A 24,808-nucleotide genomic window follows, 5' to 3' on the forward strand; every position below is an offset into this window, starting at 1 on the left:
ATTTTAACACGGCTGGGGCCTGCTTTCCACCTGTCCTGGTTCTGCTGTTGCAGAGACCTGCTTTCACCCCGGGGATACCACGGAGGGACCGGAGCGCTTCCACGCTGCTGTTTTCGCCTGTCCTTTGCTGCTGTGGTGTTTTTGCTCCAGGAACATTGCGGATACTGTGTGCTGGTCTGGGAAAATGGCCCATATCGGGATTCTGCTGTGCCTGTTAACTGTTTTGGACTATGAGAAGATCTCTAGTCATTCTGAGAAGTCTACTGGATTCAGGTCTGTTCTGCCACCCGCAGTGGGCATCCAGTGCAAAGGTTCGGATGTGTTGCTCAAACAATTACCGGTTGCCTTGTCACAGACAATCTGCTCGACAAAATATGTTTGTCTTTTTTGTTTTCCTGCGATGATGGTTCTTCAGGACTGCTTCTTAAGCTCAAATCACACTCTCGCAGACTTTTCCGGTGATTCTAAAGTAGATGACAATGTATGTGTGTCGCTTAAGAGGAAAAGATGCCTGGTTTTTGTTGTTGTTATTACTGTCAGGAAATGTACAACCTTACCCTGGTCCGCCCAGTAGTAGTAGTCAGATCGCTACTCCTGCTGATTTTAAAGCTAGCTCTGGGTTGGATTTCATCCACTTGAATGTTCGCAGTCTGTTAGGTAAACTAGATTGTGTCCGTATCTGGGCTAGACTGACGCTGACGTCATTGTTTTATCAGAAACATGGCTAAATAAATCTATTTTGGCCTCTGACATTGCCTTAAATGGTTATAATGTGTATCGTACCGACCGGCCTAATAAAGGTGGTGGCGTTGCCATTTATGTTAAGAATAAGTTCAGTGTAACCACATTAGTTTCCAAATCTAGCAGTAAGCAATTCTAATTTTTAGCCTTAAATATAGAAGTGGCAATGACTGGCAATGACTCCTTGTCTTCGCTAGCAAATCTTTTATCGCAGCTAGACTACAAGGAAATAGTGCTACTTGGAGATTTTAACTGGGACTGGTTAACTGCAGTGTCAGAGGATTTTAAAAACCTTTGTATCTCTTTAAATGTTACTCAGATTGTGGACAGTCCTACTCGCCCTAACATTAAGTCCCCTAATAAATCCTCCCTAGTTGATCTCATTTTAACTAATGTTCCCCATAAATATTCATCTGTGGGAGTATTTGCAAATGATCTGAGTGATCACTGTGTTGTAGCTCCAATTAGGGACACTAATGGCGCGTTTCCACTGCAGCGGGTAGCTCGCTTTAAGCGCGCCGAGCTGTGCGGGGCCCGTTTTTGGTTGTGTTTCCACTTGGCCTAGTTTTGGCCCGAGGCTACTTTTTCACCCTTTTTCTGGCCCGACTAAATCGTGGTTCTATCGAGGCCAACAAGCGGGGCCAACAACCGGGCGGAATATGCTAAACTAGTGACGACTGCTGATTGGTCAGAGAAAATCGTCAGAGAAAATCGTCACAATTCTCGCGCGACTTAATCCCTAGTGTCGCATATATTAAGGGATGCTTGCAGCATTTTTGTAAACCTAAGAAAATGACAAAGAAAAGCATACCGTGGTCGATTGACGAAGTTGCGACGTTCCTCCAGCTGATTGCAGATGATAAAATCCAGCGGGAGCTCGACGGCACAACTCGCAACCTAAAGGTTTTCAGGAGGTCTCTGCACTGTTGTCCGAACGCGGATTCTCAAGGACTTTCCAGCAGTGTAGGGAAAAACTGAAAAAGCTTAAGAGTGAGTATAGAGCCGTGAAGGACCACAACGGCCGGAGTGGTTCCGATAGGAAAAGCTGGAAGTGGTTCGACCTGTTGGACGCTATTTATGGCCATAGACCGGCCAACGTTGGGAGGGAGGGAGGCCTGAACTCTGCAACCGCGTTACTGGAGTCCCTGCATGGTAAGTCTTTGCTAACGCTCTGTTATTAGCTTGAAAGCGTTGTGTCCCTATCTATTCTAAAGCTCACTTCTAACAAACAAGTATTTTATCCTTACATTTATGTTCGACAACCCATGCTTGTATGGAGCCCCGAAGAGCTACATAGCTAGCTAAGGCAGATAGCATTAGCTAGAGCTATTGTTTGCTAACACCACATGCACCATTGTTTAGGTTCTTCTTTTCTACAGTTGTTGTTGCTATTTAGTATTGTGCTACAGTAGTGGAATTAACAAGTCATGTTGCTGTTCTAGATGATGCCATTGGGACTAGTGAGGAGGAACAGTCCCGAACACCGGGTGGTGGCAGTGTTCCGTCTTCAACATCAGAACGGACCTCAACTCGACCACAGACACCAGCCGAGGAGGAATCGACACCAACGCCGAGTGCCATCACGACACCGCAGCGTGTGGTTCTAGGTAAGAAATAGGCATGGCAAAACGACTAGAATTGTGACTTTTTTTTAAACTTTAGATCATCCATCGTCATTAAGTAAAATAAGCTATACCACTGTGTGGAAATGCTCTGTTACAAACTAGCTAGTACGCAGCTAGCACAATTGTGTGTGACATCCTATTATATACATATATTTATAATCATTATCAACAGGCTGGACATAATGTAATTCACTTTCACAATCATTGTAAACATCTAGGGCATAACGGTCTTTAGTTCATCCTTACTGTTGTTCTGCTTATACATTTTATTATATCCTTGTGTGACCTGTACCTGTCCTGTGTTTTTCATTGTTATTGCTAATTCTTATTGCTATAATTATCTTATCGTCATACAGGCAAGAGGAAACGAGGAGGAGACGAGCACCTAGCACAGCAGGCACAGCACCATGAACAGAGCCTGGCCCAGGTGGATCGGCACTGGCAGCTGACCATGGAGGCTGTTGCCCGGGCGAGGGAGGAGGAAATGGCCTTGAGAAGAGAGGAGAACGCTCAAACTCATGCGTTTAACCTAGCCTTCCTGCGCACTCTCGGCCAGGTTCTAGGGGGCAGCCGACGTGGCCCGTCTCCTCAGGAAGACGAACCACCTCTGTAATTTTAATATTATTCAGTTTCATCTCTCTTGTTTTTGTTAATTCTTGTTTATTTCTTATCTTTCCTTTTTTATATATATATAATGTCTTTTTATGCTGCTGCAATACAAACATTTTTTTATTTTGTATTTGTACAATGCCATGCCTTTTTATGCTGCTGCAACAAATATATATATCTTTTTTATTTCTATTGTACATGCCATGCAAAAAACACTTCCCAAATTGGGATTCAATAAAGTACTTCTCATTTTATCTCTTGTTGATAAATGCATCATCTGATTTCCTGCATCTGATTAACAAACTGATTTCCGTGAGCATGTAAACAAAGTCACTGGGTTGCCACTCACACACACAATTACAGTTTTGGAATCCAATCAAACTGAAATGTACAATTAAAGGGCTTTAAATCAGCAGAACAAAAACTCAGATTCACATGAGGTAGAAGTTATAGGCCTATATTTTTCCTAAATAAAAATAGGCTACAACTAATACCATTACTAATAATATTTGTGGATCGTTAACAAAAAAACCAATATCACTCAAACAATTGTAAAAATAGCCCAATTAAGATCTAGAGATATAAACATGCAATAAGAAACACCATCAGTTAGGAAAAAGCCCATAAGATAAAAGTTAATTTTAAGAGATTTAAAGCAAGAAATTGAGTTTGCCTGCTTGAGGTCCTCCTAAAACATTATTTGGTAACTGACATTACTTAAAGTAAAAGATTTCCTTTTACAAATAAACTGGAAGGGGGTATTTAGAAAAAAACAGAAAGAGAAGGGGGATAAGAGATCATTTGTATTCCATCTACAACTCCTTGAAGGATGATGGAGTGCCAGCCTTTTCGGTTGAAATAGTCACAGTGGTATTCCTGTGGTGCCAAGATGGGTATGTGTGATCCATCAATAGCACCTACACACTGAGGGAGCCCCCACCTGTTCTCAGTGTAGGCAGCCATTTCTGCAAACTTCTGCCGGTCTGGTGAACGAATTAGCAGCAGCACAGAAATCTTGCACACACCGGCACACAGTAGTCCTGCTCACTCCGAAAAGATGTCCAATGATTCTGTACTCTGAGCCGGTCGCAAGCTTCCACAGTGCGATGGCCACCCTTTTCCTTAAAGGTATACACTCGCGGAATGGTGTGTCCTGTCTCTCCATCGCTGGCCGCAGTTTATTGCACAGGTAGACGTAGGTTTCCTCAGACATCCTGAAGTTCTCCACCCACTGAGTGTGTGTGAAAGATGGAACAATCACACCCCACCACTCGGTTGCACGGTCAAGCATCCAAACACATGGTCTGCGGTGGCAACCTAACTTCTGAAATACACAAACAAAAGCATACATATTTTAATACGTAAAAGTGGTAGCTACAATTAATTAAATACTTGAAACACTTTTGTCATATAATGAGCGTGAAACACTTTGGTCGTATAGTGAGCGTGAAACACATTGCTAGTTAGCTAACGTTAGCTTACCGAGTAGCGTTGTCGTTGAGTCGTCCTGGAGTAGTCTCTGCCGCGTTGTACGATTGCCATAAGTCTCCCCTCAGCTTCTTCTGTATTCCGTCTTTTCCGAAACAAAGTTTTCCTTCATGCTGTGATAAAAAACCACATACCAAGAAGCAAGGATACGATGGCTTCCACATGCTCCATTGTTGTTATGTGAGTTGTGTCGCATTGAAGATGACCTCACGGCAGTTGTATGCAGCGTCGCTCCGCCCGCCAAAAAGCTGATCGCCCCGCCTACACTGCGTTACTATAGTAACTACCCCAGTTCCTAAACTGTAATGGAAACGCAGCATTAAAGTGAGCCGGACCTAATAAGGCCAAACCAAACCGAGCGAGGCCTGCAGTGGAAACGCGCCATAAGGTCCAAAAGGTTAAACCTCGCATTATCATTAAGAGAGACAAAAAACAGTTTGTGGAGCAGGGTTTTTTACATGATCTGTTTGATTTTGATTGGGGTAAAATCGATCTGTGTGCTGATGTAGAATCCGCATGGTCTTATTTGTATCTTGGTTTTATGGAGATCATTGATAGACATGCACCCCTGCGTACATTTAGAGTGAAGGGACGAGACAATCCTTGGTTTCCTGCTGAGCTGTCTAGTCTCCTTCATGAGAGAAACAAGGCCTGGGCAAAGGCTAGGAAATCAGGCTCAGAGGTAGAATGGCTGCGTTTTAGGCAGCTAAGGAATAGCTTCACTTCTCAAATCAAAAGTGCTAAATCAAAGTACTATCTGTCAGTTACCACAAAGAACCTGAATAATCCTGGAACATTTTGGAAAGCCATTAAATCGTTATCCACCGGCGATATCCGTAATGAGCTACCTCCGTGCATTACCACAGCATCTGGCTCTATATCGGACAGGGCTACTATGCTAAATTGCTTTAATGAGCATTTTGTGTCCTGTGGTTCTCTGTTTGATTCTGTCACTAACTCTGCTTCTGTGAACACTACAGTATGTGACTCTGAAAAACGTGGTCTGGAAAACCCTTTTAGTTTTACCCTTTTTACTGTTGATGTTGTTCGTGAAGCTTTAACCAAGTTAGATCCTAGGAAACCGGCTGGCCCGGACAACGTAGAACCTTTCTTTTTAAAGATAGCTGCAGATGTTATTGCTCCACCTCTCACTACTCTTTTTAACCTCTCCCTCAGCACGAACACAATTCCAAAAGTATGGAAGTCAGCGTATGTCCTGCCTTTGCTAAAAGGAGGGGAGGCCACCTTATTAAATAACTATAGGCCAATCTCTAAGTTGTCAGTTCTGGCTAAGGTTCTTGAACGCTTAGTACGTGAACAGGTAAAGGTGTTTTTATGTACAAATGACATCCTGTCTAAACATCAGTCAGGATTCAGAAAGCAACACAGCACCATCACTGCCACAATGAATGTGGTGAATGATGTGGCGAGTATTTTAGATAATAAGCAGAGTTGTGCAGCTCTATTTATTGACCTTTCCAAAGCGTTTGACACCGTCGATCATCGCATTTTAAAGCAGAGGCTACTCAGTATCGGCATGTCCAGCCTTGCAGTGGGTGGTTTGTGAACTACCTCTCTGAAAGGTCCCAATGTGTTCATTTTGATGGGCTGTCTTCTGAGTGGTTAAACATTACTAATGGTGTTCCCCAAGGTTCTGTTTTAGGTCCACTTTTATTCTCCATCTACATCAACAGTTTAGGTGAAAATGTGGATGAAGCTACTTTACATCTGTATGCGGATGATACTGTGATGTACTGTGCAGGTCCCTCCATTAAAGAGGCTGTTGTTAAATTACAGGCTGTTTTTAACACTATTCAGACTCAGCTCTCTGAACTAAAGCTTCTTTTAAATGTGGATAAAACCAAGGTAATGCTCTTTTCTAAAGCTAAAAAGACACCAGAGCCTGTTTTAGATATTGTAACTACGCAAGGAACAAAACTTGAAGTGGTAACCTGTTACAAATACCTTGGTATCTGGCTTGATGATTGTCTCACTTTTAAACTTCATGTCAATAACCTGCTTAAAAAACTGAGGGTTAGGCTAGGTTTCTTCTACAGAAACAAGTCCTGTTTCTCGCTTGAGGCCAGGAAAAGGCTAGTCACTGTGACCTTTTTACCTGCGCTGGACTCTGGGGATCTGGTCTATATGAATGCACCTGCCAATTGCCTGGTCAAGTTAGATGCTGCGTATCACAGTCCACTGAGATTTGTGACAAACTGTAAAGCATTAACCCATCACTGTACCCTGTATGCAAGGGCTGGTTTGCTTTCACTAACTGACTGGAGGCTCAGTCACTGGTACATTTTTATATACAAAGCCATGTTAGGGAAACTTCCATCTTATATCTGCTCCCTGATCTCACGGAGAATTGTAAGTGGCTACTGCCTGAGATTGAATGCTGTGGTTTTATTAAATGTGCCAACTGCTAGGACTGTCTTAGGGAAGCAGCTTTTAGATGTGCAGCTCCTCTGTCTTGGAACAGTCTGCAAATTAAATGGAAACTGAACAATCTGGTGCCACTAAATGTTTTTAAAGCTCGGTTGGATGCTACTCAATCGGAAGCTATTGGTACCTGTTTATGTGGATAATTATGTAAATGATGCTGTATGATGTCCTTTTGTTGTTCTATTTATGTTTTTATGTTTCAATCAATCAATCAATCAATGTTTATTTATATAGCCCAATATCACAAATGTTACATTTGTCTCAGTGGTCTTCACAGTGTGTACAGAATATCAGTATGACAATATGACACCCTCTGTCCTTAGACCCTCTGTCCTCAGACCCTCTGTCCTTAGACCCTCACATCGTACAAGGAAAAACTTCCGAAGAAAACCCACAGTTTAAGGGGAAAAATGGGAGAAATCTCAGGGAGAGCAACAGAGGAGGGATCCCTCTCCCAGGACGGACAGACATGCAATAGATACCGTGTGTAAATTGAAAAGATAATACATTTGCAACATAGGTAGTCCAAATGTTTGGAAATGCATGTGTGTATAATAGGAAGATGAATCCACGAGGATATCCATCCAGGACCGATGATCCAGGACCACAGCCACGACTCGCGATCCAGGGCTCGCGATCCAGGACACAGGACCGCAGGATCATCCATGACTCCGGATCCCGGCGTATATAGACACCAAAATTCAAGTTTCATGTGGAACTTCTTGAGCAGGTCTCCCTTGAAAAAGAGATCAATGATCTCAATGGGATTTATCTGTATAAATAAAGGTTTGAAATGAAATGAAGACGCAAGGAAGGGACGCGAGTGAGGGAAAGGAGGAGTCGAGGAGGGGTATTGGGATGAGGCTACGATATCCGAAAAAAAATCAGAGTTTAGGATGGCCGAAGACACTACACTACCCATAATCCCCATCTATGGTTTGGGACTACAGTCCCGTTGACAAACGCCATGATTAATCTTCAAGCTCTGGGATTGGATGTTGGAGTGGCAGACAGCTCTTTGAAATGAAACGAAACCACGGCAGACTATTCAAAACTGGACTCGAACGCCCCCCGAGAACTACACATGCTGGCTATTGTGTTTCGCAACATGTTCTCTATGGCACGTATCTACTGGGAATTGTAGTTTTAAAAGACGTTTTCGTTTTTCCCAAAATTAGAAGTTGACACTGACAGTATTAAACTGTGTACAGCCCTGGAGGTTTAGGCGATAGGAAACAAATTGGTGTTATCAAATGTAAAACATATAATTACTAAATGGGTGAAAATCGCTTGTGTCCATAATGCGCAGCATTAATATATACCCACATGACAGCTCATTGTTACTTTGTAATTCTACTCCACTACAATTCAGAGGTTAACCTGGTATTTTTACTCCACTACATTTATTTTAGTTACTTTGCAGATTCTGATTAATGATGTGAAATATAAACAACCCTTAAATCAGACTTTAGTTACACCTGAGTCAAATTCAGGGAAGGTGATTGTCAAGTGCCAACAATCAGGAGAGATATTTGATAGTTGGTGCTTGAGAAGACTAAACATTTATCTGCAGATCTCTATAAAGTATATTCATTACTCTTTATTCTCTACAAATAGTTAATTAAAGACTATATTATGGCTATTTTGCACATCCTTTTCAAGATTTCAAGATTTCCAAAGGTTTATTGACATATCATATACACAACTACGGTGTAGTTATGCAATGAATGAAAAACTTGGGTCACAGGTTCCTCAACAGTGCATTACAAGACATCTATCAATATGTGTGTACCTCCACCATTAAACTGTCATATTCTGCACATTTCTTATTCTATCTACATACATAAGAGTATAATTAATGTGTATAATATCAGTTAAAATAAGTGCTTCAACATAGTTAACATTGCAGGAAAGCAAGATATTAGACGTTAAGTACACTCTAAAAACAAATGCCTTGGCTCAACAAAGAAAATCAACGCAACAGTTTGCATCAATGTTTATTGAGTTAAGACAACTTCTAATGAAATTGTCTTAAAGCAACAAAGTTATTTGAGTTAGGGGAGAAGGCTTTTCCTCTACAATCAGAGGTGTTTTTAATTACCACTTACTTAATAATTGGTATTATAAACACAAGTTTTGAAGTTGATTACTCAAAAGATTAAGTTGTTCCGACTTGTTTTACCCCATGATTTAAAAGGAATTTTAAGTTGTATGTACTTAATTACTATCATTGTGAACACACGTCTTTAAGTTGACAACCATTTATAAATGAAGTTGCTCCAAATATATTTTATTCAATAGTTTTTTTTCTTAGCTTTTTCATGTTTTTGCCTTTAAAGAAAGAAATGAATTGATTCTACAACAAACATATTAGGCAATTCACTTTTTATTTTGAACTGCAGTTGTTTATTTCAACACCTGATGTTTCAATCGGGAGAGAATTCATTTGTGAACCATTTTATAGTTTGGCTGCAGCTCGCTGATTGGCTGCTGGAGACATGGGGACACAGCAAATACATGCTGCCATCACATCGAAGTTAGAGGCCTTTGCATGTTTAAAACCAGAGGCAAATATGTAACATCTGTAAAGTTTTTGTAAAACTTGTACAGAAACAAACTCTCAATGGCCACCAGTCTGCAGATCTCACATCCATTTGACAAAAGATGTAACAAAGATGTTTGCACTGCCGACAGTCATTATTTCAAACAGTGTGAACACATTTAACGCAGAATGCTTGCTCATTCATTTGTTTCCCTCGACCACGATGGCTGCATCGTATGGTCAGATCCTGGGGTGGACCGGTCACTAGTGTTGGGTATCGTTTGAATTTCCACGATTCTGATTCCGATTCCGATTCCGATTCTACTTTTCGATTCCGGTTCTTAACGGTTCTCAATTCCGATTATTTGAGGGGCAGGGTAAAAAAATTATAAATTGCTTCTTCCACCAAACAAATTACATTTATTCGAGAAACTTTTAGAATAGAATAGAATAGAATTCCTTTATTGTCATCGCACCAGGTACAACGAAATTTAAAAAAGCAATCCTCGCAGTGAATTTCCACATAAAACGAATAAATATATATCTATATAAACATATACACACATAAACATATGCTCACACATCCATACCAACATACATACATGCCCGCACATTATTTAAATACAGTTTACAATACACAGGTTAGTTTACACAGTAATATTCACATGAATCAGTCTGTTTATATTCACTGCTATGTAACTGTAACCTGAGAACCACTGAAGCTACAACAGTGCAACAGTCCAACTTTTAAAAGAACCCCCCCATTTAAAAACAGTTATTGAGAAAAACAAGCATATCTGCCTTCTCAGGCATACCGGGAAGAAATGTTTGAACATTTTAAAGTAAAATGCTTCAATCTGGTGCACTTTAGGCAGAATTACTAGAGACTAGATCTAGGGGGTACAACTCTAAACACCCATATGAAAAAGATCGGTTTACATTTTAATAATCAAATAAGTATGTGAACATAACCAGTAACCTACCATAGCCAATAACAAATACATGTAACGTATTTTATTTTTGTTGTTCATTCATATCTTATTTTACTATTTTATTTATGCATATTTTTGTATCTCTCCAGTTTAAAACGATATGTCTGGTTTACTGTCCTATAGTATACATTGGAATGATTTCAAACCTGTTTTATCCCAATCATTATAAAGGAGAGCCTTGGAAATATGTGTTTACATAAATTGTGATCAAACCGTTTGAGACCCACTGAGATAACTTAGACTAAAGTGAACTATCTAAACACTCAGAGTCCTTTACCTCACTGAGCTGTAGTTATCAGCCTCAGTCTGACTGGAGAGGACTCTCCCTCCATATTATTGTAGAAACATCTTCTTCTTCCGTTAGAGCAGCTAGCACCAGATGCTAATAGCAACAGCGCCCTCCCTTTCTCCCTCGTTCGCTCCCACGCTCACTCGCACTTTGGCTGTGAGCTGTGGGTGTCAGATAAGCCAACATCCCCCATTTTCATCACTTACAGCGCCCATCATACAGGGCAAATGAAAAGTGTAACCGGGATGAAAAGGGTGTTACATTTACTTAATTATGAATGTTGTTACATCAAGGCCAAAAATTAGGATGAGCACCAACGGTCAAAACATTTTTTTTTTCTCCCAGAGCTGTCAGGGGCACCTCCACAGATCTGGCGCCCTAGGCGAACATCTATAACGCCAGTGCGACGGGCCGGCCCTGGTCTCAGGTTACGCTGTAGGAAGTGTAGGTTCAACCAGAGCCATATAATAGAAGAGTTACGACATCTCCGTTGACTCCAATGGAGCACTTTTTTACAGCAATGGCGGATCGTGGAGCCTCTCAATCGTTCCCCGGAAGTTAGCGCCAAGGCTAGCAGAGCTGTAGAGTTGCAACATAATAGACCGTTCGTGACGGACTTTTAAAGGTAAGAAGAAGTTTAAAGATTTATATTGCTGATATTATCAGTACATCTGATTCAAATTAACATGTGTATTAAAGGATGTCAGTGGATTATCCCTAAATTAGTAGATTTAGGGAACGTTTACAGATAACAGATTAAGCTAGGATACCGAAGCAAGTTAGCAACACACGTTGAACAGCCTTTTAATTGTAAATTCCGTTCTCTTAATGTCTATTTGGTCCAACGTTGTTGAATTAGAGAAGAGGGGCTTCTAAACGGGATTGTATGCGGGGGTGGAGGGAGTTAAATATTAGATAAATATAACTTTGGTGCGTGTAAGAGTGAGTGTTTTTAGCAGAGCCATATTGTGTCCTTGTGATTATGTTGATTATTACCTGTCTGTATAATGTTGCAGCTCAGCTGATTTTGGATTGATGGCAAAGGGAGAGGGACTTAAGTGAGAGTGAAAACACAAGGTAAGTTTAATACTACTATTTTATATAAGTAAGCATACTAAACATGTATTATATCACTGTATTATATAAGTAATCTTGTTAGTAACCTACTGTATGGCAGGTGGAGGGGCAGTGATGTTACAGGTGGAGGAGCAAAACTGCAAGACTGCAAACTCACAAGACAGAGAAATCAAAGTTTGTTCTCCAGAGAAGAGGTTGATTTCACTTCAATTTTTTATTTCATATTTTCTAAAGATGTGGAAATGGCAACAAAAAAAACTTGAGAGCTGTAACCAAGACAACTGTAACAACATGAGTAGAGAGCCACCAAGGTTTTTCAAGTCCCACTCTTACTCCATTTTTACCAGATGTGGGACATCGGGCATCTAATAAAGCTGCCTGTCTGCTGTTGCTGGATGTGGCACCGATGTTTTATTTTGGTCCACCCCAAAGGATTTCCACATGGCTCGGTTAGGGCTACCCATGTCGGTGGTGACATCAAGCACATGTAGCCCTATGGATGCTGCCCTCTGTATTATATCAATAATGATTGGCCTGTACTCTGCTCCATTGGTAGAATTGCCAGTGTAATGATATGCCACTACTTGCTTCCACCGTGTTGTGTTTCCAGGCAACATAAACACACAAGCATGTGTTGCCACCCCTGTGTGACCTGGTAAAGTCACATCACCGTACAGTTTGCCTGTAATCATGTCTAACTCCACACTTGGTGTGATTGCCATTTCATCCAAGGTCAACACACACTCCCTTTCAAGGTCTGTCAATCAATCTGCCTTCAATTTTAGGAAATCAAAGACCTCTGTCAACACACCAGGCTCAAACTTAACACATTGCATCCTTCTTTGCAGTGTCCTTATTCCTGGAAGGGGAATCTTCAATTCCTGCAGAGTTTTGTAACCCGTTGATCCGCACCCAAAGCGAATTTTTAAAGCCTTCTTAATTGTCTCATTGCTCCATTTAATCCCCTTTGTGGTGAGTCTGCCTAATGCCTTAAGTTGGTCTTTTGAAAACGTTTTCTTATATTTCTTGTCCCTAATTTTCATTGTTTTCTTGAGAGCTGCATTTTCCTTCCTGATTTTTCTTAGTGCAGCTTTTGCTTTTTTGGTGATTCCTTCTTGGCTCTTTAATTTTCTCTTTAATTGTTTTTAATAGATCTGTTTGACTGGCTGCTGGTTCTCTCGTATGCTGACTGGCTGCTGGTTCCCTCGTATGATGACTGCTGGTTCCCTTGTATGCTGACTGGCTGCTAGTTCCCTCGTATGCTGACTGGCTGCTGGTTCCCTCGTATGCTGACTGGCTGCTGGTTCCCTCGTATGCTGACTGGCTGCTGGTTCCCTCGTATGCTGACTGGCTGCTGGTTCCCTCGTATGCTGACTGGCTGCTGGTTCCCTCGTATGCTGACTGGCTGCTGGTTCCCTCGTATGATGACTGGCTGCTGTTTCCCTCGTATGCTGACTGGCTGCTGGTTCCCTCGTATGCTGACTGGCTGCTGGTTCCCTCGTATGCTGACTGGCTGCTGGTTCCCTCGTATGCTGACTGGCTGCTGGTTCCCTCATATGCTGACTGGCTGCTGGCTGAGTGGATGGTGTCCGCCCTCCCTGTCTCTGCTCACTAGCCATGTCCTCTCTTTCTTCACCCTCACTTTCCTTTCTCTCAGTCTCATCATCCCTTCTTCCCTCAATCTTTGAGACTAATGTAAGTAGAAGACATGGCACTGTAATTTTCGAACATTTTAAATATTATACCACTTAAAAATAAGAAATATTACTTTTGTTACTAAGAGTTCATACTTATTATACCTGTGTCACCTTTCACACTATAGCTGTGATCATGAGCTATGGGCTTTGTAGATACAGGTCCCGGGGTGAATCGTGGTGCAGGGGCCCTTCTCTTTTTGACCACAGGGCGATGCACGAAGATGGTGGGTATAGCCTCTGCTCTCAGCCTAGTCTTGCCCTTTTTTGTCTTGACAAACTGGTCTGCATCAAAATGTGCCTGCGGAGTGACTTGAGGTTACTTCACACACAGAACAACTGTGTCTGAATCTTGTCTGCCCACATACATATTCCATAGTGGTTGAATACACAGTATTAGGAAACACTTTATACTTACTGGACATGTTATACTCATTACATACTGTATATAAATATGACCAAGAATGTGAGACAACTTTATAGAAATTCATATCACATCTGTTACTGATGCCATTTGTCATACTTTGTTAAACTCACAAATAATAAAGTTCCATAACTTCAGTTGGGAACAAAGACCACACCTTATCTCCCCAAGGCATTTCCCATCCAATAGGTGTGCTGTGTGTGTATAACCCTTTCTCCTGTCTGTTACTCCCTCTTTCAGCACAAGAACCAGAGGGGGATTCAATGGAGCCTGAATACCTGCACTGAGACCCTCACCCTGCACCCTGAGTCTCAACTCTGTGTTTTTAAAGCCTTTCCCTGTTTTTTTGTATTAAACAAAACATTAAGCGTTCCCAATGGTGTGGTTTTCGTTTTGTGAAAAAGTGTTTGTATATAATTACATCACATATTTTTTTGCTGTTGGTCGTGAAATTGCTCCTACTGACTTGAGCCAGCCATTTGTTCCTCCGCTCTGTGTCAGTGGGGAAGCCGTACATTCGTATTCCTTTCTCGGAGCGATTTGAGCATCCCCAGGCAGCACAGCAAACCATGGTGGCGACTAGGAGGCAGCACAGCAAACCAGGACAACACGGAGGAAAAGGCACCGACAAACTGCATGATATGCTATTCAATGTTTATTGAATCCCATGTATTTGCAATGGATGTTCCTAAAACAACACATTTAACATCATCATCATCATCATGCTGCTGCTGCTGCTGCTGCTGCTAGTCCTTTGATAGTCGCCTGTCGGTCTCCTGTCCTTTCTGAAAGCCATAAAGATGACATTGACTTGACATGACTCTGTTCACTCGGGCCTTTGGCCTCAACTAATATACAGTCACTTATTTCCTGCTATTGCTCTGTATGATTATTATTACCTTTTGTTTTGTTACTTCCCATTGTAAAGCATCCTTGGGTTTCGTGAAAGGCGCTATATAAATTATTATTATTATTATTATTATTATTAGTCATTTAGATAACTTGTGTCCTCAATTACCAGGGGATTACTGAAACTACCATGAATTTAAGAAAATGGTAGAAATTAATCTAATCTGAATTTTAAAGCATTACTTTAGATCCCCTCCCTCTAAATGTATCAATAAACATTAGAAAGTGATGCTCCTGACTACCATGCAAGTTTAAGAAGATAATATTGGTTTTAAAGAATTCAAAGCTATAAATAAACAGCAACAGGCTCTTTAACCAAGGCACTGTTAGTAACATGTAAACTAGTTGTTCACACTAATCCTAATATTATCACTTAATATTAGCAAATTCTATTTTATTTTTTAAAACATATTCATGTAAATACATACACATATCGATTTGTTGTATAAATATTGCAAATCAAAACCTTTATTCACTAATAATTACCAAAAATCGTAGTTCTATCTCCTGTTATCAATGCATTCACATTGCCCGCCATGAACTTCCGGGGAACGATTCTCGTCTACATGAACCACGTGACGATAACCGTTTTTGGACTTCCGTTGTCGTAACTCTTCTATTATATGGCTCTGGGTACAACCATAGATATATATATAAACTGAACCGAGCCTCGTCGTTCTGATAGCTCCGCCCCTTCGCTCCAACCCCCCTCCCTCCCCCCACTTCTACAGGTGAAAATTACTTTTGCGACACATTTATCGCAAGAAGTGTAGCAAAAATCAAGACCGCAGATTCGTCGATTTATACTGCCACAGAGCAGATTCGTCAAGTTGTAATGGCTGATTTGAGAGGTTGTAAAAACCAAGTTGCAGTTGTAATGGAAAATATATTTAAAAAATATGTATTTTTCAGTGCAAGTGAACATTTCATCACTAAGTTCATTTTTTTCTACAAGCTACAAAACTTTTTTCTTCTTCTGCGACTTCAAATTTGGTTCACAGTTACGTAGATATTTTATACAAGTGTACATTTGATTCACAGTTACGTGGATATTTTATACAAGTGTACATTTGATTCACAGTTACGTGGATATTTTATACAAGTGTAAATGTATGCACACAAGCTCAGATTTTTTTTCTGCAAGTGCTCACATCAGGTTTTACACGCTCTCGCATTTTGCACCATATCTACCTTCATAGCAGATGTGTAATATGTAAAGCAGCCGAACCGTGTATTAAAATGCCGTTATCTGATGACTTTCAAAGAGAAAAGCAAGAACACTCGGAATAAAGTTTTTTTTTTTTTTTTAAATGTTTTCGGATATCATATTTTATTAACACCACATCTACGTCACTACGTCAGCCCCGCCCACTTTTGGGGAAACCAACGCTGTCATTTGAACGGCGATCAAGCCTGAAGGCACAGAGGTCTTCTGTTGCTGTCCTTTCTTCTTAGAGGAAGTACAGAAACACGTAACTCTGGATTTGTTTTAATGTGTGAGGTGCAATAAACGACACAGCAGCTTTTTGGCATGTTAAAACTATTATTTTCTGCCTCGCTCATGAGAGTAACAGCTGGCAAAATTACAGCCTCGCCTACTGATTTTAATTTAACCATATATCGAGCCCGATTGTCGATTTCAAATGTGTGCTCTAAAATGATATTTATAAATGACTATTATCATTATTATAAGCAAGACACTAAATGGCAAAGATATGTAGAACATAAACGTATTTAAGATACGTTCATAACTAACGTAACGTGGGAGAAAATATGTTTCTAGAATATATGTAGAAAATAAACGTAGGCCTATTTGAGATTCGTTGATAACTAACGTAACGTGGGAGAAAATACGTTTCTAGCTAAACGTAATTGAGAATGCAGTTTAGTTTAGTTTAGGGAACGTACTTTTTAGGAGACAGGGTTGGGTAAATCCTGAAGGTTCCTCCACTCCCTTCCACCAGATACCATCAGGTCAGACCTGTGAAGAAGACAATAAAGCTATTCTTAATTAAGATATGTTTGATCCCCGTAAGTAAATTCAGGAGTTACAGCAGACAGAGTAGTGAATTACAGGACTGTAAGATAATAGTTCACACAAGGAAAATACAATACAAAACAATGATATAAGTAACTGTTAAAACAAGATATCACAACAAGGCAAACAACAGATTGATCAGTTTAATCAACTTTGTGACTTTGTTTTGAAAAGTGCTGTATGATAAGGGGAGCGTGCCTTTAGGTGAGCGCGCGGCCCCAGGAGGTGTGCAGTGAGTGGGGCGGGGGCGCGCAGCTGGGCTTTATGAAATGCTGCAGAGAGGAGGCGACAGAGGGGGGGAGCTGAGACCGAGAGGGAGGTTGTGTGACAGAGAGTGTGTGTCGGTGTGTGACAGAGAGACGGGCAGCGGGCATGCTGTCGGACCGCTGACTCACTTTCTCCACCCTACTTTTGTGTAGTCGGATCGGAGCGGCGGCCCGGGGCCCGGAGCAGGAACCCAGAGGGGGGAGCAGGAGCCCGGAGCAGGAGCCCGGAGCAGGAGCCCGGAGGAGGGAGCAGGAGCCCGGAGCAGGAGCAGGAGCAGGAGCCGCGCAGTAACGCACCTCGCAGGGCAGAGGAGAGGGATCATGGGCTCCGCGTCCTCCTCCTACCGGGTGATTTACCTGGACGTGGACGGCAGGATTCAGAAGGTAGGACTCAGTGTGACCTGCACTGACCCCCTGAAATCACCAGTATTAATACATAATTTTTTTATATCAATAAATGCTTTTTCACAAGAAAAAGCGGAGGACTCTGGGTAAATATTTGGGGGAAGGGTATAATATACAACGAAAGTGACCATGAATGATTAAAAACGGGAGTTTCGAAAATGAGCATTTCCAAATAAAAGTTACCATAAGTACAAAAATAATAATTTGTACATCATTTTTAATATAAGTATTTCTTGTTTATAATTTGTTATTATCAAAATCAGCTTATATTAAAGGGGACCTATCATGCAAAATGCAATTTTTTATGTATTAAAATACATAAATAGGTGTCCCCGGTGTGTAAGGGAACTCACGCAGCGTCAGAAAATAAAACCCTCTCTTTTTTCCTCCGTACCCAAATCTCTAAAAACGGGGCTACAACGGAGCTGATCCAGATTTGCGTCCGATATGACGTAATATCGGAAATGTAGGCTGGCCTTACACCCACGACCCTATCAATCAATCAATCAATCAATCAATCAATCAATCAATCAATCAATCAATCAATCAATCAATCAATGTTTATTTATATAGCCCAATATCACAAATGTTACATTTGTCTCAGTGGTCTTCACAGTGTGTACAGAATATCAGTATGACAATACGACACCCTCTGTCCTTAGACCCTCACATCGTACAAGGAAAAACTTCCGAAGAAAACCCAGTTTAAAGGGAAAAATGGGAGAAACCTCAGGGAGAACAACAGAGGAGGGATCCCTCTCCCAGGACGGACAGACGTGCAATAGATGCCGTGTGTAAATTGAAAAGATAATACATTTGCAACAGAAACAATGCCCGACTGTTTTGGACGTAATATGGTCGGGCATGTTTACATTAGCATCGCTAACACTCAGAGCTTACCTGTACTGCACAGAGCATGTGTGTGAAGAGGCAGGAAATAAAAAGGAACTCACCTTGTGGTATAACCGGAGAGAGAAAGCCTTTGAGCTCCATACTGTTTCAGAAATAATCCTTGATAATCCATGATATGGTGTTTCATCACCGCAGTATCTGCCAGTAGAATCTCCCGCATGAGCTCAGCCCCCTCCTTTTTTTTTGTATCAATTACATTTTTTTAATTTAAAGCTTTATACCCCAAATCAGCACTTTTGAAACAGGAAGTGAAATAGAGGGATATGAGGCATGGCTAGAATGGGTGATCTGTTTGGTATTTTGAGCAAAACACTTCATAGACATGTTTTTTATTAATATTTAAAAATAGCATGATAGGTCCACTTTAACTTAGTCTTATTCAATATTATGTATATCGATACAAATATTATAGAATCGGAGGATGAAACCCTGTTTAATAGTAACACATACATGCACACAGTGAAATGTGTTCTCTGCTTTTAACTAGGAGCAGTGCACAGCGCCCGGGGAGCAATGGGGGGGGGGGTGTCCAGTGCCTTGCTCAGGACAGCCCCAGGAGGGTACCAGTCCACACTCCAAGTCTGCGACCCTACGGCTCCAGGTCCAAGCCCCTACTGACTGAGCCACTGCCCGACAATTATAATTTGAATCTAAAAGTCTTACTTATGTTTTTAAATGTGTAGTGATTACCAATTGATAAGTGTTACATAGAAAAGTGCGGCAGAATAGTCGGTCAAATTGTCAAATATTTTGCTGTTGGTAAAACCTTGAAATTCACACTGTGAGGAGGATACAACAAAACTAAAATATTATGTTACTTCAACTGCACTATTGAGCACCGCAGGGTAAACAAATGTCTGTGGGGTCTACAGTAAGTGAATTAATCAAATGTCTTTATGCATCAGTAAGTTCATGTATGGATTTTATAGAAATATGTGTTAGTTTTATTTATTAACAGGAGTTTCTTTTTGTGTCTTCACGATCTGACTCGACTAACTAAAGGAGAACTGTGACCCTGTGTCATAAAACACTAACAAAAACATATAGCAATACGTCAGCAATATTATAGTCCCCTGTTTGAGACATGGTGCTGCAGAGAGATCAGTTCCAAAGGGAGCACCAGGTCAGCCTTTACTGTTGTGTGCTGTGTATAGATGACAGTAAAGTGGTGGAATTATAAAACATTCTGGCATGGCCTATAACCTGAATGTCATGTCTGTTAACGGCATCACATTTAAATAGCTCTTTATTATCTAAACATAGTGCCATAGGCTTGTTTTACTATGTCATCACCAACACTGAGTTAGTTTACCCTTCCTGTGTTTCTTCCATGTCCCAGAGGGTGAAGGGTAACCCAGCCTCACACTGCACGATTCTTCTCTCACCTCAGAGCCTTTCTTTAGGGTTGGATGTTAATAATATCATATAATAAATCCTGCAAATAATCAAGGAAACAGAGACATGTTGTCGTAAAACAGCTGCTTGTGTCCTTCAGATTCTGCAAGACCTGAAACACTGATAAACTGACTCCTCAGCATGACTTATCTGAAGGAAAGATTGAAGTCGTGATTAGAGGACTCTCTGCTGATTTCAGCTGATTTCATTCATCTTTTCACCCACCAATCCATCTAATTAGCCCTAACCAACCCTAACCATCCACCATTTGGGGTGGTGGCGAAGTCCATAGGGGACTTGGCTTGGCAACTGGACGGTCACCAGTTCAAGTCCCGGAAGGACCAATTGCTACCGAGGTGTCCCTGAGCAAGGCACCGTTCCCTAAAACTGCTCCCCGGCAAATAGCAGGGGCAGATGGGGCTCATAGCCATGGAAGGCAACCCATCTAGGAGAAGGACACTCTGAACTAAAACCAGGACTGAGAGGAGTTGCGCCCCCCAGTCCTTAATCTGCATAGTAAAGCCAACCATGAAGAACAAAGTCATCCCAAATCCTATACTTCCAGCGGCGGGAGTCCGCAGGAACATCGCAGCGGATGGTGAACTGGCCAGATGGATGGAGAACCGGGATGACTGGAAGCTTCCAGTCTGAGGACGACCTAGAGATCCACCCACCCACAGTTCAATTGGAAACATGAGTCATGCCCTAATAAGACAAATCACTACTTCCTCAGTCTCAATGAGAAAAGTAAAATAATCCATTCAGCACAATAATCCAATATTGAAAATACAGCATGCTCTCATTATTCCACATAAACAGTGTACATTTCAGAATCAGAATAGTTTTTATTACAAATTTAAGTTTACACCAATGAGCAATATTTACACAAATGTATTTATTTTTTAACTTTTATTGTCATTGTAAGTAGGCCTACTTACTATGCAACAAAATGGTTCCTCTGCATTTGACCCATCCTAGGAGCAGTGTGCTGCCATTATGAACGGCGCCCGGGGAGCAGTGTGGGGAACGGTGCCTTGCTCAGGGACACCTCTGTAAAATATAAATATGTAAGAAACTGATTACAGTATAATAAAATATGACAAATACTATGTTCAAAGTATAGACCATTTGTCCCATTATGGCCCTTCTGAAGCCCCTCCCTGTTTACTCTGACAGACCAATGGAGGAGGAGCAGCCGCTCATAAAAGACCATATAATGAGTTTTATGCCTCCCCGGCACTTTGCATTTATTGTGTCGTGCCTTCTTTATGGAGTTCACACATGTGTGTGCTGCACATAACCAAGTCATTTCCTCATGCATACACTTTCTATATGCAACAGGGGAGGACATGCTCTTGTACAATAAAAAAAGCTTTTAATAGATCCTAATGTGTTTGAAGCAGGCAGAAGAAACATAGCCTGTGGATATATTTAAAAAAGTGATGTTTCCTATTTTGGAGAATGGTTGAACCTCAGAATGTTCTGTGTGTGTGTGTGTGTGTGTGTGTGTGTGTGTGTGTGTGTGTGTGTGTGTGTGTGTGTGTGTGTGTGTGTGTGTGTGTGTGTGTGTGTGTGTGTGTGTGTGTGTGTGTGTGTGTGCGTGCGTGCGTGCGCGTGCGTGCGTGCGTGCGTGTGTGTGTGTGTGTGTGTTTCCTGCAGCTGTATGTTTACATTGGCCTGTATTGTGTGCAGATGTATTGAGCTTGTATTGGCAGGTCGCAGGTCACATGTTGCTAGGCTGGCAATGCTGAGAGTCCCTGTAAGCTGTGTAACAGACACTTAGATTTACTATTGGATTACTTTATTAAGGTATTCTTTTATAAATGTATTAGATTAATTTCAGGTCCGGTAAGGTAATTGAAGATTATTCATTTGAGAGGATGACGGGTTGGAACACAGTAAGAGTGGAAGGTCCAGTGTGCATGTTTTTCATCTTAAACACATCATTTAATTTGTTTTGAATGAATCATCTGTTGCATATTCAGCTCTACTTCATACACGCGAGGTGAACAGCAGCTTCCAGTACGGAGCTGTGTGATGAGTGCGTGGTGCTGCAATCACACTTCTCTGTTGTTTGTTTCATGCTATTGTCCCCTGTTCTTATTCACGATGCTCACATTCTGGTTTGAGTGTCATGTTGAATATGCCGGCTTTTGTATTTGCATAACAGTGGATGTTTTATGGTGTAGGTTCATCGTCCTGGGTGCGTTCAGCAGCAGCAGGGGAGCCATTATGATAAAGAGTGCTTTCTTATGGAAATCAGTCATGGCATCTTAAAACAAGAACCTGAATATTTATCTCTTCTGTTCCTTCTCAGTAAAGCTGAGCATTGTTTTTGTTGTGAAATGGACAGTAAAGGATAACAAAGCAAATACATACTCTCTCTTTGCTCTGGCCCTCTCCAGATGCATGTGCATTCTGTATAGTGTGTATAACTGTGCATGTGTGCACCTATCTGTATACTGTGTGTGTACATATATTACACTTGCTTTTACACGTTTGTTTTTGGTAAGTGTTTATGTCGTTTTGTGTGCAGTTTTTCATTTCATTCCATCCATCCATCTTCTCCCGCTTATCCGTGGTCGGGTCTCGGGGTAGCAGTTCCAGCAGAGAGCCCCAAACGTTCTTTTCCCTGGCGACATCAACCAGCTCTGACTGGGGGATCCCAAGGCGCTCCCAGGCCAGCGAAGAGATATAATCCCTCCACCTGGTCCTAGGCCTACCCCTTGGTCTCTTCCCAGCTGGACGTGCCTGGAACACCTCCCTAGGGAGGCGCCCAGGTGGCATCCTAACTAGGTGCCCGAACCACCTCCACTGGCTCCTTTCGACGCGAAGGAGGAGCGGCTCTACTCCGAGTCCCTCCCTGATGACCGAACTTCTCACCTTATCCCTAAGGGAGACACCAGCCACCCTGCAGAGAAAACCCATCTCAGCCGCTTGTATCCGCGATCTGGTTCTTTCGGTCATGACCCATCCTTCATGACCATAGGTGAGGGTAGGAACGAAAATGGCCCGGTAGACAGAGAGCTTTGCCTTCTGGCTCAGCTCCCTTTTCGTCACAACGGTGCGGTAAAGCGACTGCAGTACCGCTCCCGCTGCTCCGATTCTCATTTCAAACCTTTATTTATACAGATAAAATCCCATTGAGATCATTGATCTCTTTTTCAAGGGAGACCTGCTCAAGTAGTTCCACATGAAACATAAAAGCATAAATAGAACAACAAAAGGACATCATACAGCATCATTTACATAATTATCCACATAAACAGGTACCAATAGCTTCTGATTGACTAGCATCCAACCAAGCTTTGAAAACATTTAGCGGCACCAGATTGCCAACCGTATGTCCTGTACCGTTGGAGGTTCCGCTGGGGGTCCTGCCAACCCTAAGTCCTGTGCCGTTGGAGGCTCCGCCGACTACTCTCCTGCCGGGGGTCCTGCCAACCCTGTGTCTTGTCCCATTGGAGGCCCCGCCGACTACTCTCCTGCCGGGGGTCCTGCCAACCCTGTGTCTTGTCCCGTTGGAGGCCCCGCCGACTACTCTCCTGCCGGGGGTCCTGCCAACCCTGTGTCCTGTCCCGTTGGAGGCCCTGCCGACTACTCTCCGGGCAGGGGTCCTGCCAACCCTGTGTCTTGTCCCGTTGGAGGCCCCGCCGACTACTGTCCTGCCAACCCTATGTCCTGTCCCGTTGGGGGTCCCGCCGACTACTCTCCTGCCGGGGGTCCTGCCAACCCTAAGTCCTGTGCTGTTGGAGGCCCCGCCGACTACTCTCCTGCCGGGGGTCCTGCCAACCCTGTGTCTCGTCCCGTTGGAGGCCCCGCCGACTACTCTCCTGCCGGGGGTCCTGCCAACCCTGTGTCTCGTCCCGTTGGAGGCCCCGCCGACTACTCTCCTGCCGGGGGTCCTGCCAACCCTATGTCCTGTCCCGTTGGAGGCCCCGCCGACTACTCTTCTGCCGGGGGTCCTGCCAACCCTAAGTCCTGTGCCGTTGGAGGCACTGCCGACTACTCTCCTGACGGGGGTCCTGTCAACCCTGTGTCCTGTCCCGTTGGAGGCCCCCCCAACTACTCTTCTGCCGGGGGTCCTGCCAACCCTAAGTCCTGTGCCGTTGGAGGCCCCGCCGACTACTCTTCTGCCGGGAGTCCTGACAATCCCTTGTCCTGTTCCGTTGGAGGTCCCGCCAACTACTCTTCTGCCGGGGGTCCTGCCAACTCTATGTCCCGTGCCTTTGGAGGTTCCGCTGGGGATCCTGCCAGCTCTATGTCCAGTCCAGTTGGAGTCCCCGCCATCACCTGTCCTGCCGGGGGTACTGCCAACCCCTTGTCCAGTTCCGTTGGAGGCCCCGCCATCATCTGTCTCGCCGGGGGTGCTGCCAACTCCTGGTCCTCTTCCGTGGGGGATCCTGCCGAAGCCTGTCCCACCGGCTCCGGTTCCTGTTCGGCCGACACCGGGTCCTGCCCGGCCTCCGGAGCTGTTTGGCCTTGTCCCCGGGCCGTCCGCCCGAGTCTCCCTTTTTGAACTCTGCCTTGTCTCTGGGCCGTCCGCCCGAGTCCCCCTTTTTGAACTCTGCCTTTCCCCCGGGCCGTCCGCCCGAGTCCCCCTTTGTGAACTCTGCCTTGCCCCCGGGCCATCCGCCCGAGACCCCTTCCTTGATCTCTGCCTTGCCCCCGGGCCGTCCGCCCGAGACCCCTTCCTTGATCTCTGCCTTGCCCCCGGGCCATCCGCCCGAGTCCCCCTTTTTGAACTCTGCCTTGCCCCCGGGCCGTCTGCCCGAGACCCCATCATTGATCTCTGCCTTGCCCCCGGGCCGTCCGCCCGAGACCCCTTCCGGGTCCTCCGCTGTCAGCCCAAGCCCGTCCTCCAGACCCCCTCCACCCACCCGGTTGGCCTTAGTTTTGTGAACAGAACAGACTCCAACCAACAGCTTCCTGCCAAAGACCCAACGGATCCCAGCGG

The 24,808-nt window shown here is 43.2% G+C and overlaps 1 protein-coding gene across 1 annotated transcript in view; it reads left to right on the top strand.

Annotated features, from left to right (window-relative positions):
* The first annotated feature begins 17,174 nt into the window (after window positions 1-17,174).
* The window catches only part of pde9aa (phosphodiesterase 9aa), a 56,388-nt gene continuing 48,754 nt past the window's right edge, over window positions 17,175-24,808 (top strand). Inside the window, 1 exon segment of the mRNA XM_034110331.1 lies at window positions 17,175-17,523. Coding sequence (XP_033966222.1) covers window positions 17,461-17,523 — 63 coding nt within the window. The 5' untranslated portion in view covers window positions 17,175-17,460.

The sequence above is a fragment of the Pseudochaenichthys georgianus genome, chromosome 21, assembly GCF_902827115.2.
Source record: "Pseudochaenichthys georgianus chromosome 21, fPseGeo1.2, whole genome shotgun sequence".
NCBI classification, from domain to species: Eukaryota; Metazoa; Chordata; class Actinopteri; order Perciformes; family Channichthyidae; genus Pseudochaenichthys; species Pseudochaenichthys georgianus.